At 41.0% G+C, this 19,775-nt stretch overlaps 2 protein-coding genes and 1 pseudogene across 2 annotated transcripts; 2 read left to right on the plus strand and 1 right to left on the minus strand.

The window, feature by feature from the left end:
- Window positions 1-960: 960 nt before the first annotated feature.
- On the plus strand, window positions 961-5,440 carry TIMCC (TIM double twin CX3C motif chaperone). Its single transcript, XM_007453403.1, has 3 exons — window positions 961-1,076; window positions 2,001-2,141; window positions 5,209-5,440. Exons 1-3 carry the CDS (start codon window positions 990-992, stop codon window positions 5,395-5,397), a joined length of 417 nt encoding a protein of 138 aa, XP_007453465.1. The 5' UTR covers window positions 961-989; the 3' UTR covers window positions 5,398-5,440.
- LOC103090567 (non-histone chromosomal protein HMG-14 pseudogene) lies at window positions 3,848-4,147 on the minus strand (annotated as a pseudogene).
- A 2,783-nt stretch (window positions 5,441-8,223) lies between the features above and the next one.
- Window positions 8,224-17,098, plus strand: SNRPG (small nuclear ribonucleoprotein polypeptide G). Its single transcript, XM_007453404.1, has 4 exons — window positions 8,224-8,348; window positions 11,213-11,235; window positions 12,107-12,231; window positions 16,917-17,098. The coding sequence occupies exons 1-4, from the start codon at window positions 8,317-8,319 to the stop codon at window positions 16,965-16,967; spliced, it is 231 nt and encodes a 76-aa protein (XP_007453466.1). The 5' UTR covers window positions 8,224-8,316; the 3' UTR covers window positions 16,968-17,098.
- The last annotated feature ends 2,677 nt before the right edge of the window (window positions 17,099-19,775 follow it).

Genomic DNA, 19,775 nt, shown 5'->3' on the forward strand with positions numbered 1-19,775 from the left:
TCCTGATAGAACTGCCAGAAGCTCAGAAAGAGCCCACTGTTACTGGCGTATAAATGCTTCATTGTCGATTGAATATCTGTAGCCCCTGCGTTGCTCCTTTGAGGTTAATAATTTCTTATTAGGAATAAATGCATAAACATACATCTACCAACAATCCAACAGTTCCACTTCTAGATATTTACCCAAGAGAAATGGACATCTATGTCTACAAAAGACTTGCTCAAGGATGTTCATAGTCACCACTTTATTCAGAATAGCTAATAACTGGGAAAGACCCAAATGTCCATCAACAGAGGAATGGAAAAACAAATTTCTGTATGTCCATTCAATGGAATACTATTCAGCAGCAAAAAGGAACTGAAGATAAAGCTCAATCTCAAAAGCGTTATGTTAGGTGAAGAAGCCAAACCCCCCAAAAAGTACATAGGAATGATTTATAAATTCTAGAAAGGGAAAGTGTAATCTGTTGTGATAGAAAGCGGATCAGTGGTTGCCTGGGGTCTGGAGTGGGGAGATAGGGAGGGAATGGGCGGGGATTGACTGGGAAAGGGCAAGGTTTGTTAAAACACATCAAGGTGTTTCCATCTAACATCTGCGTACTTATCTGTTAATTATATTAAATATTTTTTCACTTTTTTTCAGCAGAGATTGGCACAACATTGTAAATACTTCAATTTAAAAAAATAAATACATAAGAGGGACGGAGGGAGGTAGAGGGAAAAATGCAGTCTCGGCGCTTGCAGTGCCGGCGGAGGTGGGCGAACCAGGTGAAGGAGGCCGAGAGGTGGGCGGGGACTCCGGGTGGGGGGGCCAGGAGCGCGGGCAGAAGCTAGCCGCCGGACATGCAGTTGCGCATCTAGGACGCTAGGCGGCGGCGTGGGCCCGGAAAGGGCTCGCCGCGGTGACCCTGGAAGAGGCGGTGAAGGGGCGGGCTCGTGCCCGGGAGTCCATGTGGGCGCCGGCGCGGCACGGAGCAGCGCCGTGTCGCCATGGCGGAGCTGCAGCAGCTCCGGGTGCAGGAGGCGGTGGACTCTATGGTGAAGAGTCTGGAGAGAGAGAACATCCGGAAGATGCAGGTAGCGGGTCGGGGGCCGACCCGGGGGGAACCAAGGCGGCCCGGGATTCCTGGCCCCTTCCCGCAGCCGTCTCACGATCCCCAGCGCCAGTGCCTCCCTCCCCGCAGACCCAGGTCGGGGTGTCCCTGGGGTCGTCGCGGCGTCCTCCAAAGCTCGGCTCACCCTCAGACAGAACCTCTGGAGCTTCGGCTGAGCGGATGAAATCTGTGCTCCCTCGCCATGCGCAATGCCGTCTGTCCCCAAGGCCAGGCCAGGGGAGGGGGTGTCCCCGGGGCAGGGTTAAGAAGCCCCTGGTGTAAGATGTTCGGCCTCCCCGACCTTCCCCACTTGCGCGGCCCCTTCTGCAGGTGAGCAGCCAGAGGCCCGGAAAGAGCACGGCCAGGGTGAAAGACCGGAAAGGGGACTGCGCTCGGCCTCCTCAATGGCCAGGTCATGCCCGGTTCTGTTGCACCGAACCTGGCACCACACAGCGCTGGCTTATGTGCTGTTCCGCTTTCATCTCCTAAATGTTTTGTGGCTGCTGGTCCTGCTTCCCTAACCGGATTGTGGGTTTCCCTTGTAAAGGTGCCCCTGGAGTCAGTGGACCAGTTGCTCCCTGGTGGAATGTAGGTTACTAGATTGCTGACCTCTGAACCCTGTGGTTTAGGCACCAGGTTTTCAGAGCTTGGCTTCATCTGACCCTCCACCACCTTACCTGTCCACCCAGCCTTCGATTCAACAAGTGCCAATGAGCTAGCAGCAAGGAGGCTGTGAAACACTACGCTAGGCACCGAGGATAATGTTCCTGTTCGTGGTTTTAAGGTCCTGATGTCTATTCTAAGGAGAGGTGCGGGTATGATGCTTCTCCTAGCCTCTGTTGCACTCCGTGGTCATCTCTGCCCCGGAGGCTTTCCTACCTAACCTCCCTCTGCCCGCCCCCCACAGGGCCTCATGTTCCGGTGCAGCGCCGGCTGTTGTGAGGACAGCCAGGCGTCCATGCAGCAAGTGCACCAGTGCATTGAGCGCTGCCATGCACCTCTGGCTCAAGCCCAGGCCCTGGTGACCAGCGAGTTGGAGAAGTTCCAGGTGAGGAATTCCAAACAGATGACTCTAGCCCTTGATGTTGCTCTTTTGCAGATGACAAGCATTTGTTCAAAACTCTTAGCTTTAGTGTCTTGGTTCTGTGTTAACATTTGTGACAGTCCTATGGCCGACTACTCTTTACACAGTTTCAAATTTTGGAAGAAGTCCTGGAGATTGAGTGCTGTAAAAATTTCCCATAGAAACAATGTAAAAGGGAGTTAACCAAGGGAGTTCATGACCAAGAGCCTTATGTTTTTTTCCCCCATAAATATCAAATACATATGTATACTGTACAGTATAAAGCTTTCTAAAACATATTAATTCATTCTTACAACAGCAGAATCCCCAGGAAAGTGGAATGGGCCAGTCTTTAAAGCATACAGATTAGAACAAGATCCTGCCGTCATTTTGTGGATATACCCACCCAGGATGCTCCTACTTGCTACACCCAGGGGGCAGCTCCTGTGTCACTAAGGAGCGGCCATTTAAATGAAGAATTATTATTGTTGAATCACCGATGCCTGACTCATAAGCTTCTTTGAGGTCACTAAGAGCCCCCCTACAGTATCCCTCTCTGGAGCAAAGGGTATCCACAACTTCCTTTTACTCCCTTCCTCTGGACATACTTTCCTGGAACTTGGGGAAGCAGGGCCCACCTCTGAACCAGTTTTCATAGCCTGGGATTCTGTTCAAATGGAAAAATTATACCTAATGTGGTATATTTTTACATTCTATATAAAATTCTTCAAAATTACTGACACTATAAAAGAATAACTTCTCCAAGATCATGGAACTTCAGGGGGTTTCTTTGTGTTTGACACCTTATTTTACAGATAGGGTCTTTCAAAATTTGATTCTTGAATTACTGTACAACTTTCTTCTTCCATTCACTTTTTTTTCTTTCATAATTGAGATTTTATTGGTTGTTTTGAGGATCAGTACACAGACATTTCAATTTGTACACAATTCTCAACGTACGTACCAAAAACCTAAAAAATCATGTAGTTGTGATTCTTTTCTGAACAGTTATTCCAGTGAGTTTCCAGCTTAAAATTTGGGGGCAGATTTTCCTTCACAGGATATCAAGTACCAATATCTTCAAATATTGATATGCTGTTACATCATAAGTCCCACTAATTCACAATTTAATATCACATACACTACATACTCAAATTGTCAGTCGTTCACAGCACATTAACAGTTACTAGAAGAACTGGACTACCATGACCAAAGATGTTACAGAGTGCACAAAATTCTGCCCAGGAGAGCCAAGATCAAGGGGTGAGTGGTTCGCTTTAGGAAACAATTCTACCAAAAACAACGTGGGAAGAGAAGTAATTTAAAGTGTTTAAGACATTAAATGCACAACTGACTCCAAACTGCCATTTAGTGTGCTTTGTATTATAGGATATAAAAGCTACCCTCCATCTGTGGAATGTTAAGCTGACACCCAAGACAATCAAAGCCTCCCATATTCAATATCCCACTATTTTCTGTTTGTACCAAAAAATAAACAACCAGCAAATGATTTCACCTCTTAAAAAAAAGCATTTACACTTAAAAAATGGGATGAGGTGGGATTCCTTCCTTTTTAAAAATGTTTCTAGAGCTACTGAAAAACTTGCATTTACAAAATAGTTGATAAAAATATTCCTCTGCATTGTACAAGAAGGGAAACAGGGACCACTGATAGGACCAGGTGTGTGATATTAATCAGACTTGGCTTCTTTCTCTCCTGCTTCATCAGAAGCTGGGCTCTCCTCATTTGTAGTTTCTCCATTTTCTGCAGCTAAGTCTTGAGTCTCTTGGTTAGCCAGTTCAGCCAGTTTTCCCTTTGCTCCCCTTTTCCCTTTTGTTTGCACTTTTTTGTCGGAAGATTTATCCTTTCCTGCCGCCTTTTTTGGCTTCGTTTCCACTTTTGCAGGAGCCGGTTTAGCTGACAACCTCGCCGATCTCTTGGGCTCCTCCTTCGCCGCCGCCTCTGCGGAGCTGAGCTTCCCCTTAGGCATCGTCGCGGCGGGGCGGGCGTGTGCCGGGTGCCTGCGGGCCGCGGCGTGCCGAGAGCCTTCGCGAAGCTGGGCTGCCTGGCCGCTACCGCTCCTCCCGCCGCCCGAGCTGCTGGGACCCCTTCCATTCACTTTTCTCTCCTCCAATCAGACTTACTTTTCCACTGTGCCAGAACCACTCTTGCCACTTCCTTACATGGGAGTGGTCATTTCTCATTCTTCATCTTACTCAACCTACCGGTGTCATTGACACAGTGGATGACTCTCCCCCTCCTTAAAAATCTGTACTCAGTTGGCCACCAGGATAGGATGGCTCACTCTCCTGATTTTCCACCTCTCTCCCTCTCTCCTTTCTTGTTCTCATTTACTGTTTTATTCCCCTCTCCAACCTCTGAAGAGCACTGGAGTGCCCAGGGCTGTCCTTGGATCTTTTTTCTTTTCAGTCTAGTTCTCTAGTCTTATAGCAAATATCATCTACATGCTGACAACTCCTACATTCATATCTTTAGACCAGCTTTACTCCTGATCTCCAGATTCATATATCCAGCTGTTTCCCCCAACACCTCCACTTATTTATTTTGTTTGTCTCTCTCCCCGCACTGGAATATCAGTTCAATGAAGGCAAGAACTTTATCTGTTTTACTCATTGCTGTATTCCCCAACATTAGAAGAGTCCCTAGCGCATAGCAGATGCTCAATAAATATTCGTTGAATTGAGTATTTTTCTGTAGCAAGTACAGACCTTATAAAATCAAGGTGTTTGAAAGTCTGTAGTTGAGTAACAGTAGCCTCTAGTTCCTTCTCACCTCCTGGAAGGGGCTTCTGTACAATTTATTCTGTTATTCACCTGCTTTCTAGTGACACTTTCCCTGGGCCCTCATGGTGCCACCCTCTGTTTCAATCAGGACAATCTTGGTTAATTGCACGATAGTGTCACTTTAATTGATCAAGATAATCCACGTAATACGTAGAAAAATACGTAGCACAGAGCCTGGCACGTGATAAGCATTTGGTAAATAAAGGCCAGACTTTCAGTTCCTCTACGCTTTTCCCTCTTGTCGCAGGACCGCCTGGCCCGGTGCACTATGCATTGCAACGACAAAGCCAAAGATTCAATTGATGCGGGGAGTAAAGAGCTTCAGGTGAAGCAGCAGCTGGAGAGTTGCGTGACCACGTGTGTGGATGACCACATGAACCTCATCCCAACCATGACCAAGAAGATGAAGGAGTCTCTCTCATCCATTGGGAAATAGATGTCTGCTATTGGCCATCGGGGCTGAAGGCAGGAGTCTATTTAAAAAGAGAAACGGGGATTTGGGTTTTCTAAGGAAAGTTTATGAAAGGAAATTAAGGATGGCAGCAAGTTTAAGGCCTATATCACTTGCCTCTGGACACCGGTTCCTTTGTGTTTGAAACCTAGAAAGTGAAAAAACCTGGTGCTAAAATTGGGGTCAGAGATAGCACAGGAGAGTTTTTGTGATCCTGAATTTCACGTGGCAAGTGCTTATCCTGGCAACGGGGAGTCTCCCTTGTGCCAAACCAGAGCCCTCCAAGGTACCAGATTCTCTTAGTACACAGATACCAACAGGCTGGCAGGTTCATCTGACCTGCTTATGAGCTGGTGGAGTGTGAGGAGAGGTGTTTCTGTTTGTTGCCAACCTCCTGTTTACCAGAAGGATCGCTGCAACATTTCCCACAAACTGGAAATAAAACAAAATCCATGAGGTCACTAATTTAGAAGGGGAAAGGGGGCTTCTGGGGATTTGTTTTGCGTGGTTGTGTTTTATATACGAGGGCATGAAGCTACTTTAAGATGCAGAGTTGGGAGAGGTAGTTTGGATAACAACTTTGAAAGGCTCCTTGTGGATATTCATTTCTGGCCGTCAGGATGTGGTTGCGCATTTCTTAAAATTCTCACACGTGACATCTTTCAGCCTGGAGACCCTGCAAAAATATAAGAAGTGCTATCACACTGGTAGGGGAAGCAAACCTTCCCTCTGACTGGCAGCCATCATGAGCCCTGAGGCTGTCAGCAGCAGAGTCAGCCGAGTGACAAGACAATCTTGCAGTGCCACTCACCCTTGAAGGGAAAGGGGATTTTGACTGTGCTATATGCTAGTATTCAAGAATGAACAGTGAAAGAGGAATTGTTAGCTGCTTAATTAAGAGAGTTATGAAGTACTGGCTTTGGAAAAATCTGGTTTTCATAAAACAAAATAGAATGAAAGCCTAAACCCAGTATTGCTTACTTTGCCCCCTGTGATAACAGAGCTCTGTTGAAACAATCCCTTGGCAACACGAAGGTCAAAGGAGAAAAAGTAAGCAACTCGGGCAAGCTGTGACTCCTTTAGAGCAAAAAGTGGGACAGCCCTCCGTTACCAAATACTACTTTTGCAACATGCGTTGTTCTTGCCCCAGTTCTGGCACCTTATCGTTTTATTAAGGACCTTGTGTTTTTACCAACTTATTACTTGAAATGATAATATAGCCTGTCTGTTTGCTGTTTCAAGACTGTGATATATTTTCCTAGTGGTTTGGTTTTAAAAATACATGACTTAATTTTTCTTCCACTATTGTGTTTCTTTCCTTATATCTGGCCAGTGAATATATAACTTTGTCAGGATGCTTCTCTTTGTAATGTGTGAAATAAATTTAAGAGGTCCAGGGGAGTGAAAATTAGCTATATGTTATGGTTCGGATGCTTGTAAATGGGAAGAACTCTGAGGGCATGCTAGGGCACTACAGATTGAAGTCTGTTAATGTAAAAAGACAAACTATAAGGCTGAAAAAGAAATTCAATATCCACATCAGGTCTCTAGCTTCAACTAAACACTAACAACAAAAAATGGAAAAAACAGGCAGTTATGACCCCTCTAAAGAAAATGCAATGCCTGGGATTTTTGAGTACCAAGAGAGTACAAAATAGATGATGAGTTTAAATCTTTACTATCACTGGTATTTAAATAGAGTCATTCCTGAACATGAGGAATGAACTGAATCTTGTAGAACCATCCCCTACTTAAAATCACTAATGCTTTTCTATTTTGGCTTAAGTCTTCTATAATCCCAATTGTATCTGATTCATAAATGTAGATGCACCTATTTTGGATAACTTAACTAGGAACAAGTCAGAGACCACTGTTTACACCTACACTCTTGACTTGAAAATCAATACCTCGTATTAGAGATCATTTGTGTTCATATTAGAGATCATTTGTGTGCTGCACTTCACGTTTTATACAGAGAGACAATGTACGTTAAGTGGGGTTTTGGAGGCATTGTTAACAAGCATTGCAGGACCGACCATGGGGAATACACTTCTGGGCTCTAGATTCAAAGTCTTGGAAATTGACGCCCAATCACCCTCTCTTATGGTGCAGAGGTCACTCACTAACTGAGCTGTTACCAGAACCCTAGACTTAGCATGACATTCTCCTGTGGGAGTATAGGCAAAGTTCTGAGATACTGCAGGTTCTGTTGGAGACCACCACAGTGAAACAAATGTCTCAATAAAGCAAGTCACACATGAATTATTTGGTATGATCACAGATAACCATAACAAATGTGATGAAAAAGTTAGAAATACTGTAAGAATTACCAAAATGACACAGAGACACCAAGTGAACAAATGCTGTTGGAAAAAGAAAAAATGGCACCAAGAAATTTGTTAGACTCAGGGTTGCCACAAACCTTCCTTCCGTTTAAAACAAAAACAAAAACGCAGTATCTGCAAAGCACAACAAAGGGCAGCGCAATACATGGACATATCCCCACACGTGCAAAGAAATATTAGGGGCCCACTCCTCTAGAGCTTATTTTCATTTGGTACATATGAATAAGATACATGTTGCAACCCACAAAGACACTGCATTAACCAGATTCCTTCCGCAGCTAGAGGCGCACCCCGATTTTACAGACGTGAAAGAACGGGGCTCCTGAAGGTCCCATCCCTCCGTCCTGGCCAATCGCTGGCGGCGCAACCGGAAGCTTGGGACTGATCGACACGCTCAGGCCTTCCCTAAGTATCGCGAGGTGAAACGGGAAAGCGGCCGACAACCAATTGGCTAACGGGATGAGTGACGTCAGACGCAAAGCGCCGGGCCTACTACTGGAGCGAGAGGGACGACTCGAGTTTCGTTTGGAGGCGTCTTTGAGCCCCTCGAGTAGACATCATGAGCAAAGCTCACCCTCCCGAGTTGAAGAAGTAAGTATATGTGAGGGCCGCGCCCAAATGGCAGCTTATTTGTGTGCCTCGGGTTCCTTAGGTCCTCCGCCATTCCCGAGAGTGCGCCTGGCGTGCGTCTTCTGGTCCGTGGCCGCCGAGATCCGGGCCGGTGTCCCGCGCTTCGGGGCCTAAGACCCGCTCAGACCTAGCATTTCGGCCCGGTGGGCGAGGTTACCAGAGGCAGCAAGGCGCCTCCGCCCGCCGAGTTGCATCCCAGGCCCGAGCTCCAGGCCCCGTCTCCCGCACGCTCTCGCTCGTTACTTGAACATCTCGAATGCCACCCTTTGTTGAACATCTTGAGTAGCATCATTTTCTAGATAAGGTGGCTGGAGAGTAATTCTGTAAGGAACTAAGGAGATGGGTGGAATGGAAGTGTTTGATAGTATCTGAGGAATCAAAAGCCGCCTTAATCTTAGAGTGTGTTTGTAGCTGTTTCTTTGAGCTTTAACTTAGAAATCACATTCCTTTTTCTTGCTTTCTTGTTCTTAGGTTAAACTTGAGTGTCGTATGATATCTTGCTCTGTTAACAGAGCTGTGTGAGAATATTCATTTTTTCTAATTAGAGAAGGCTAGGTTGTTTGGGGGGCGGGGGTGGGGTTTGAACCCAGTAAAGTCAACTCAAAGTAGGATATTCCTACTTTAGATAAGGCCCATTTTAAAGTTTTAGCGTCCTCAAACACTCGGTTGAACTTAGCATGGGCCATGTTTCCTAAGTAACTTGTCTGTCTTGTTTAGTTGGATAGCGCAAAGGATGGAAAATTGGTCCAAGGATCAGTTTGTGAGGCAACCAGCCATCTGGTGTGAACTGCCGTGTGTACAGTTCATTTATTATCAACCCCATAAAGAAGACAGGCTTAAGGAAAAGTTCATATTTAATGATTTTACACTTAAATGCACATTTGTATTGAAGCCATCTTTTGTGCAAAAACTCGTGTGTATTTTAGTTGGATCTGTTATAAATTTAAGACAATTATTAAATAAGCCTAACATTAAGAAAAAAAATTATTGCTGTGAAAATGCTTATCCAAGTTATCCTTTTATTGGTGAGCTGGTAAAATCTTACGTGTCCTCTGGCTTCATCAGGAACTGGTGAAATGGTAATTATTTTTTAACAGAAGGACCATTCTCTATTTGTAAGGTTTCCTTTTTGATTCTTAAGACATTATTTGAGAATTTCAGAGGATGAAACTAGTTTTAATACCTTTCTCTTCTTATCTCTAGATTTCATGAATTGTGAAATCCTGGCAGGTCTGCCTCCAAAATGACTTAATTTTTGTCTTCCTTTAATTTCTCACAAATAACCATCTTTTACACTTTCATACCATCCTCCTGGTTTAGCATAACTCAGTGGTTCTTAACTGAGGGGATGGGAGTCTGGTTCTATCAGCATCTAGTAGGAAGAGGCCAGGGTTGCTGCTAAGACTTTCTACAATGCACTGGATATCATGCAACAACAGAATTATCGGGCCCCAGATTTCGGTATGCTGAGGTTGAGGTACCCTGGCCTAACCACATTCTTCATCCTGCTCTTAAAAGTCAGTGCCAGAGTAGTCTTTTTTTTTTTTTCTTCCAGTTTTTTTGAGATATAATTGACATACAGCACTGTGTAAGTTTAAGGTGTGTAGCATAATGATTTGACCTACACGTGCCACAGTAGTCTTGCCATTGGCTGGTTCTGCTGCAATAACTTATTGCTGTATACATAACAAAGTCCAGATTTCTTGACCCAGCATTCAAGCTCCTCCATCAGAAATCCAGGCACCAAATATTACACGCACTAACATTTGAGTGCTGTGTTCTCCAGCCAAACTGAACCGTTTGATTTTGCTCAGACTTTTTCACTGCTGTGACTTTGGAAATTTTACTTAACCTTTCTGAGCCTCAGTTCCCCATCTATTAAATGCTGATACTTATTATTAATTTGTATGTATGTAATTTATAAAAGCCATCATGGGATTAAATAAGCTCATCATGTGTGTTATATTTGTTTTATATAACATATCCTATTAAAATAGATTATTTTATATATCATACTATATCTTTTTATTTGTAAAAACCTATCTTCGTACACCTTCTGTCAGCCCCTTTCTTTTATTTATCTTTGAATTCTCCCATGATTTATATTAGAATTGAATGAAATTTCATATTTTTTAGCCTATAACTGGAAGAGGTAAAAACTGGTTTGACTACATGTCTTCATATTCTCATACTACCCTGCTGAGATGGAATTTTCTTGTTTAATTCAGATTATTTAAAACTTCAAAACATGCATTTATTTTGCTAAAACGTAATTATGTGTTGAAGACTATCCTGAACACTTAAGATTGATGTTTAATATTAAATAAAACAACACTACGTATTGTCTCAAATATAAAATAAAATAAAATAAAATACCTATTGGATTGGGTATAGTTTGATTACCTTCTGGTTTCTTCACAACTTTGTTTGGTTTTGGAAATAACTAAAAATATAACCAAATCTTTGTTTTTCTGTTATGGTTGTAAAATCCTGTCATTGAAAGTTTGGTCAGTATTGAACAACAAGAATGGTTTGTAATTCACATCAGTATAAAGATGCAATTTAATGTACATTAATATATAAATCCATTCCATTTTTGTTTATCTTCCCTTCCCAAATCACATTGCGCAGTTAGTATAAGTACTAACTGAGGTAGCCCATCACTCTCTCATCCTTTACCACAGTACGGTTTTTACTCTTTTAAATTTCATTATTCCTATTGTGTATATTTTAACAGATTATCCTGACTATACCTACTTTTGTGCTTACTTGTGCTTAAATTTTTTTAATTAGTTACATAATCTTTACCCCTTTTGCTTTTTCAGATTTATGGACAAGAAGTTATCATGTAAGTCTTTTTGGTTTTTTATTTCCAGGCCTTTTTTTTTAATATTAAATCCCTTTTTACATGTGCCTTGGCGGTATATAATGTTTGAAGGAGCAACCTTATAAAAATTCAAAGCACACAGAACCTCTAATTCATATCCATTAATTAAGCAGGTTTATCAAAATTCTAACTAGACAGTTTTATTTACTTAATTTCTGATACTTAGAAAGTTTCACAGTACTTCAGACTCTTCATTATTTCATATAAGCCCTCTCTCACTTTGATAAAATTAACAGTATTTTCTATTTTATATTTGAAAACTTAACTTTTTTCCTTTAAACAAAGGACAGACAAGGACTAAAATCTAACCTGTACAGTACTCGAAGTATATAGGGGTTAAGACCATGGCTTTAGGGGCTAGCAGCCTTCAGTTTGAATTCCAGCTGTACCCCACAGTAACTGTATAATCTTGAACCAGTTATTTAAAAATGCTATACTTCAGTTCCTTCATAAAAAGTCAGGATAATTCTACTTCATAGGATTCTTATAAGTTTAAATGTGGAAGTAAATGTAAAATGTTTATCCCAGTGCTTGGCATATAGTAAAGATAGTAGATTGTACATCTCAAATACCTGGGTTTTATCTCACCTAGTTCTTTTAATTTATTTGGTTGCTCTGGGTCTTTAGTTGCGGCAGGCGGGCTCTTAGTTGTGGCATGCACGTGGGATCTGGTTTCCTGACCAGGGATCAAACCTGGGCCCCCTGCATTGGGAGCACAGAGTCTTAACCACTGTGCCACCAGGGAAATCCCTATCTCATTTAATTTTTAATGAATAGTTTAGTTGATAATTAATGGTCAGTTTTATTAAAATGTCTTTTTCCCTTTACACAGTGAAATTAAATGGTGGGAGACATGTCCAAGGAATATTGAGGGGATTTGATCCCTTTATGAATCTTGTGATAGATGAATGTGTGGAGATGGCAACTAGTGGGCAACAGAACAATATCGGAATGGTGGTAAGTAAAGACACAAGATTTCTCTTAAGAGATTTCATTTTTCTTTTGGAATAAGCATTAACGTCCCTTCTATCAAACTCTTGGGTTAGACTGAAGTTAGGCAAATTTCAGGCAAGATTAGACATTCCATCTCCCTTTTAGTTTAACTTAATGACAGTTATTCAGTTTTGATAATATCCCAGTTACCTGTAGGTTAGATCCGAATCTTACACAGATTCGGTCCTTAGACTTGAAATGGCTGTTAGAAATCATTTTTGAGCTTTATTCTCTAATAGAGACACATACTTGTTCCTTCATTAGAGCAGTAGTTCTCAATCTTAGTTGTATTTTAGAATCAAATTAGTCTGGGATGCAGCCTAGAGTTTTCTAAAGTTCCCCAGATGAAATGGTACAGATGAGTTTATTTGCAAAGCAGAAATAGAGACAAAGATGTAGAGAACAAATTTATGATTACGGGGGCCAGCAGGCAGGAGTGATTTGGGAGATTGGGATTGACATAAAAAAAAGCACTGTGTGTAAAATAGATAACTAATGAGAACCTACTGTATAGCACAGGGAACTCAATAACTCTGTAATGGCCTCTATGGGAAAAGAATCTAAAAAAGAGTGGATATATGTATATGTATAACAGATTCACTTTGCTGTATAGCAGAAACTAACACAACATTGTAAACCAACTATACTCCAATAAAAAAATTTTTTTTAAAGTTCCCCAGGTGATTCTAATGTAAGGCAAAGATTAACCAGTGATTGAGAGCATTTACAATCAGTCATTGAGTTTTTTTAAAAGCAAGTAAACAAAAATTATGCCTAGAGTCCACCTCAGAGCAATTGAAACTGTATCTCTAAGGGTGCTGCTCTCTTTTTTTGTTAAAAGATATTGTGTAATTTTAACGTGTATTGAGGATTACTGCTTATCAAACTTTAACATGCCATGAATTCCCAGAAAATCTTGTTAAAATGCAGATCCTAATTCAACAGGTATGGGATGGAACCTGAGATTTTGCATTTCTAACAAGTGCCCATTTGATGCAGATCTGCCAGATCACAGATCACACTTTTGGGATTTAATTGTATATATAATTAACCTAGATTTTCTGGTTTATCACACTCAAAAAGTAGTCAAGGTAAAAGTTGAAAGGGATACAATGACAGCCATTCACATGAAGAAAACAGGAGGAAAACAGATGCTGACTTCTTAATCACAGGAGCAAACGTTTCTGCATTCAGTAAGCCATAGTGGTATGACTACTGAAGAAGAGTTGTTGATGTTTGTCAACAAGACCCAGACTTTGAATTCCACTCTGCCCAACACAGGACAATATGCCCAGTAAGTGTTAAGTCTGAGTTACCTGGGCAAGGTGAATCAAAACAGACAACTTAGCTTTAGCAAATCATTGAGCATGTAGACCTCTAAGAGGTGGTAAGAGTTCCTGATCATTAGCCATGATTTTGCCTCACTTTTTAAAGTTTGAGCAGTAAAAGGGTGTAATTTTTTAATCACCCTTTCCAAGGCTTGTGTTATTGCTTATTTCAAGTGTATTTCCATTACTGTATTTTGAAAAGCAAATCAGTAGTCAGGGTTAGAGAAACAACTTGGAATCTCTAGCTATGAGACTCCCCGCCAACCCCAACACGTTTCATGTAAACCTGCCTTCTTTCCAGGTACAGTCTCCTTGAGCTTCTGTTAAAAATGAATAAAAGTATGGGCAAATCATTAGCAGCAGTTTCTTATAAAAACAGTTTTAAAATACCCCAAGATTTCCCCCTAGTCATTCCTTTTACAGATTAGGAAATCTTCATTCTAATAGAGGGTAGATTAGGATTTTGGTTCATATCTCAACAAATTTGGTAAAAAAGGATTCAAGAAGGAATTGACATCTAAAGTTCTTAACTTGGGAAGATAACTTTTTAGAGAATGTGTGGCACTTCTCGAAATTTTTATCAGAGAAGGAATTGAGCCTAGATCATGGATCTTTCTCGTGATTTTCTCCCTAAATTTTGATGGGCTTAATTTTCTTTACACGGAAATTGGTTAAAAGCAGTGTCCTCCCAAGTCATTCAAATAATGAGCACCTACTTACCGTGTTATGCAGTCTGCTCCTCTACCTATGATGGGTGTTGTGTGACTAAAAATTAAAGTCTTGTGTTAGTAGGTGCTAATTCTTGTGGCTGAGTTCACTTCGAAAATGAAATAATGATAATATATCAATTGTCTTTAATTTAAAAAACAGTCTAAAGAAAATGGAAGGATGGCTTTTCTAAGGAAAAGAGGGGAAACAAGTTAGTTTTGTTTTTTCACGAGTTGTTTGGCTAAGGAGACAGTTACGTTGGCGTCATTATTCCCTTGTCCAATCAGTGACCCATTGAGGCCATTGAAATTACTTAATAGTATTAAATTAAAAATAGTATTAAGAATGTGTGTATTCTGAAGGGGGTGGGGTAATTTGTTTGGGGGATCTGTCAGGTGGATAATTACATAACAATGTCTAGACTAGCCTCTTATCTTTTGAGACATCCCCAGAGTAGTCAGTAGCATCAACTCTGTCTTATTTCGTAAAGATTCTACTCCACTCCAAGGTTCCCCTAAGAATGTAGTAAACATTGTGTCTTTTTTTGATGCTGCGTGTTTCAGGTGATCAGGCTTTGTGCTTCTGTAGCTCCATATTATGTTTGTATTCTTTATTAGGTAGTTGTGCCCTTGCAAGAGACTTTAAAAGCCTGAGCAACACTTTGCCAAAACTTAGTATTGAAGCCCAACAAAGGAGCAATATGGAATTCGGGACCTGATGGTTCCAGTTTGATTTGGAGAATGGGGCCTCGAGCACGGTGGGAAAAGAGGTAGAGCACTGCACAACAGAGGTGTTCACGACAAACCTTAACTGTGTATTATGTGAGAAGGCAAAGAAGTGTGTGATACCATTTTAGAAAATGTTGATGAAAGTAGTGGTTTTGTTTTTTAATGAAGGCAAAAAGGGAAAGCCCGCAGATCTGAAAATCTTAGTTACCTGAAATAACTTCTCTCCACCACCCTCCACGTCTAGGGAAAGTGTCAGAAAGGGACAAATTTAGGAGGGAGCTAGGAAAGAAGCCTACTTGTTTTTCATGCTTTTATCAATGAGATGTGATGTTCATCATCTGTTGCAAATAAGCCAGCAGTTTAAAACTCTTGAGAACTAGGTAATAATGTTGTTTAGCTTTCTTCTTTTCCTAACTTGTAAGAAGAGTAAGTCTGTAGTTTCCTTCAGTCCCCATTGTCATTTTCAGGGCCTTGTTCTCTTTAATGCAGCTCTTTAATTCTTTGCCACCTTCTCACCATACTCATTGCTGTTTGTCTCTGCCAGGCTCCAAGACACTTTCCCACCTGTCACGTTCCTTTCCAGTCTTGTCAGCTGCGGTAATCAGGTGGAGGTTCATTTGTTTACTTAACAGTACTTACTGAACCTTTTGTGTGTCTGCCACAGCTTAGGCACTGGGGATGGTGCACCAAGCAAAGTCCCTGCCTCATAGAAATGACACTGGTGTGAGGAAGATAGTAAATAATAGTGTATGTAATAAATAAAGCAAATAGAATGAGAGGAGAAAAGAACAAGTTACAGCTATTTTTACACCACCTGCCTACAAGCATAGCTCCACTTTGATCTTACTCAGAACGCCTCCATTTCTAATAAATCGTTCCACATCCCTCATCCCACTCCTGTCCTTTTCACCTATCCAGCTCTACTTGACCTGATCTGTGATTGCATTACCTACAGTCCACCAGGGGCTCCTTATTTTCATAGTCCCCTTCCAGTTTGACTTATTTTTCTATCCCTCTTTACCAGCCATTACCAGCCATTTCACCTATGCTGTCATGAGTATCCTGGCTTATCTTTTATAGAATGGCTACTATATCAGGCACTGTGCCCCTGGGGCCTTTTCTTTATAACTTTTCTTCCTGCCTCTAAGTCTCCCCCACCCCCATTCTCTTATATACGCTTTTGCCAAAACAGTGGTCATTCCCCCAGTTCTGAAACTGTCACTGGTTCATTGTTGGTTTCATGATGCTTTCCAAACACTTTTAAGATTGGTGTTTGAGGCCTTTTAAGATTAGGTGCGAACTGTCTTTGTTTACCACTTCCTTCCATAACCATTTACTTTATTCAGATTAGATTTTTCCTTATCCCCTTACACTTTTTCATCTCAGTTCTGTCTAGAATTTCCTATCTTCCTGTCAAAATTGTACCCAATTTTCAAGACCCAGCTAAAATGTCATCTTCAGAAATCCTACTTTTTCCAACTTCCATCCTGGTTTGTTCCCTCAATTATCTTATACCCCTAACTGATTGATGTATTCTACTGTACCTATTTTTCCCACTAACTTATGGATCCCTTAGGGGCAGGGATGGGCATGTTCATTTGAGTCCTGCAGTTTAAGTGAAATGGGTCATTGGAGACTGGTCTCAAAAAGGTACTTGTTAGCCTTCAATCTAGATGTGCATCTCATTATGAAGGGCTTAGTGGCTTCATGTCATTATTAAAAGACTGGAATTCTTTTGTGTTCCTGTGACCAGGAAAAAAGCCTCACAAACTGACATTTAATAACCGAAAAACCATTAATGATTTGATGAAATCAAATCATTTTAATCATCGATATGTCTGTTAAATGAATTGTGTTCTTTTCAAATTCATTTTCTCTTTCTTAGGTAATACGAGGAAATAGTATCATCATGTTAGAAGCTTTGGAACGAGTATGAACAATGGCTGTCTTCACCAGAGAAATCAACTGCTTCCACGTGTCCCCTCTCCACATTTTACTATGATGAAAATTGGGTCGTGTACATTTTCTTACTGAACTTTTTTGTTAAATAAACTTCTGTAATAGTCAGAAATGCTTTCTCAGCTGTTCTGAACATAGAAGATTTGCTCTTATTCTGATTTTTTTCTATCATGACCTGTTCCTGGTTGTGACTGATTTGTTCACGGGTGTTGTTTTTTGTTTTTTCTGTTTTTTTGGGGGGGGGGGGGGGTTGGCCATGCTGGGTCTTCGTAGTTGCGTGCAGGCTTTCTCTAGTTGCAGTAAGCAGGGGCTACTCTTTGTTGCGGTGCACGGGCTTCTCATTATGGTGGCTTCTCTTGTTGCAGAGCACAGGCTCTAGACGCTCGGGCTTCAGCAGTTGTGGCACACGGGCTTAGCTCTACAGCATGTGAGATCTTCCCGGACCAGGGATCGAACCCCTGTCCCCTGCATTAGCAGGCAAATGCTCATCCACTAGAAGTCCCTGAGGTTTTTAATGCATTAAAATACAAGAATCTTATTAAATTTGAAACATTGGCAAGGATACCCATTTTCTGTATCTTTTACCACTGAACAGAGATAAAGAAGCTGCAAGCCTGAGTGGGTTTCTTCGGAAACATTAACTGGAATTTTCAAAGTTCTTGCCATAACTGACAAACTCTGACTTTTTCACATACGTTTACATACGAAGTACGGTTTTGCTCAAACAACACAGGTTTGAATTGTGCAGGCCCACTTCTATACAGATTTTTTTCCAAAATAATTTTGGATTATTAGTAAATAATTTACTAATACTACAGTGCTACACCATCCATGGTGGTTTGAATCCACGGATTCTGAACTGGATGGAGGAACCACATGTGCAGAGGGCTGACTAAGTTACACGCAGATTATTGGCTGCTTGGGGGTCGGCGTCCCTACCCCCCACATTGTTGAAGGGTCAACCATATAGTACAACAGAAGTAAAACATAGGAAGTCATGATATCATGGTTTTATTTTGAACATACGTGGGAAATTTTTTTGAATACAAGAGTAGAAATACAATTCCAGAGAAAAACATTCCAGTGCACTGTGGTTCTTTGTGGAGAAGATAGTGATAACGCTGCCCATGATATATTCACCTAGTTCATAAATTTTATGGTTCACAAACTCAAATGAGAGATGTTTTACAGATGGTTGTATCATAAACCTAACTTTAAGAAACCTATCAAGCAAATGCTTATTTTTCTGATCTGGTAAAAAGCCTACAAATCATGAATTGCTTTAAAACTGGAGAGTGGGGTGTACACTGAGTATGTGAGGTACTTGAAAAGTATAATAAAACGGGTGGCTTATGTGTATGTAAAGTGGTATTTCCTATTTATAGGAAATGTTTACAGCAAAAGAATAGTGAGAGGGATCAAACTAACGAAGGCCAATACATTTTTATTTTTCCATTCTCTTTTTAATTCTTCACTAATGTCGACAAGCTTGTGTTTTTTGCAGCCACGTAGAGCTGAATTGTTGAACTGGTTTTCTAAGTGTGGTTCCTAGACCAGTAGCATCACCTAGGAACATAACAGAAATGCAGTCTTTTGTATACCACTCCAAACCTACTGAAACAAATTCTGGGGTGAGGCCCAGCAATGTTTTAACAAGGCTTCCAAGTGATTCTGATGCACACTCAAGTTGGAGAACCACTGGAGCAGAACTTGGCCTTCATTCAGCCCCTGCATAATTTCCACCAGTCTCTTCTGTAAAAAGATGATTTGAGCGGCCTCCTGGAATAATAGGCCCTGATAGGATTTTTCTTCCAATTAAAAAAAAAGGTTTTTTAATGCTGTAATTGCATTAATACTAATATGCTTGACATACGGATAACCTGTTTTGCTCTTTGAGGAAACAACTTCAGATGCCTTGTTGGAAAACAGAGTTGGGTTTGATATAACAGCAACCTTTTAAATTGGTGTTCTAAGTACAAATATATCCTATCGCAAAACAAGTCTATAAGTGATAGAAATTAAATTACCTCACTAGTATTCACCCACTTTTAGCATATACATAATAGTATTACACTCTCAACATAACTGTCTTCATTAAAACCACAAAAGGAAAAACTTACGAATGTCTCAACATACTTAAGAATAAAAATAGTAAAAAGCTGACCCTTTGACAAACTATAAATTTAATTCCTGCCTCTACATCAAATATATCTTGGCAGTTTTATCAGCATATTATTCACAATTGTAATAGAGAAGAAATTGTTTTAAGAATCAGTGTTCTCTTTTTTGCTATAATCTGGAGGGCTTTTTTTTTTTTTTAAACAATACATGTTAACTTGGTTGCAGTTACTTTTAGAATTCACAAGCTTTTACTTGTCCTGTCCTCCCAGTGACTATAAGGACAGTCACTCATGATCTTTGTACAGATGGAGAACTGGTTCTCAAGTTTGGCTACATATTAGAATCATTCAGGAAGCACTCCTACAGGTGATTCCAATGTACAGCTGAGGCTCAGAACCAAGGCCTCAAAAGATTTCAGCAACCAATTTCTCAACCAAAATGCTACAGTACCTTTAGAAGCATTTAACAGTTTGAACATACACTGGATCTGATCAAGCAAGGTGTCTTGCTGAATATCCTCCTCTAGTGCCAACTGCTCTGGAGTAATCTAAGTTGCCTCTGCTGTGGGACTGTCACTGCATCTTACTATCAAGATTACTAGAGTTCTCAATGAGAGAAATCATTCTTTGCAACATGGACCCGCTTTGATAATGGATTGGGTTTC

The sequence above is a fragment of the Lipotes vexillifer genome, unplaced genomic scaffold (genome assembly GCF_000442215.2).
Source record: "Lipotes vexillifer unplaced genomic scaffold, Lipotes_vexillifer_v1.1 scaffold253, whole genome shotgun sequence".
Lineage (NCBI taxonomy): Eukaryota > Metazoa > Chordata > Mammalia > Artiodactyla > Lipotidae > Lipotes > Lipotes vexillifer.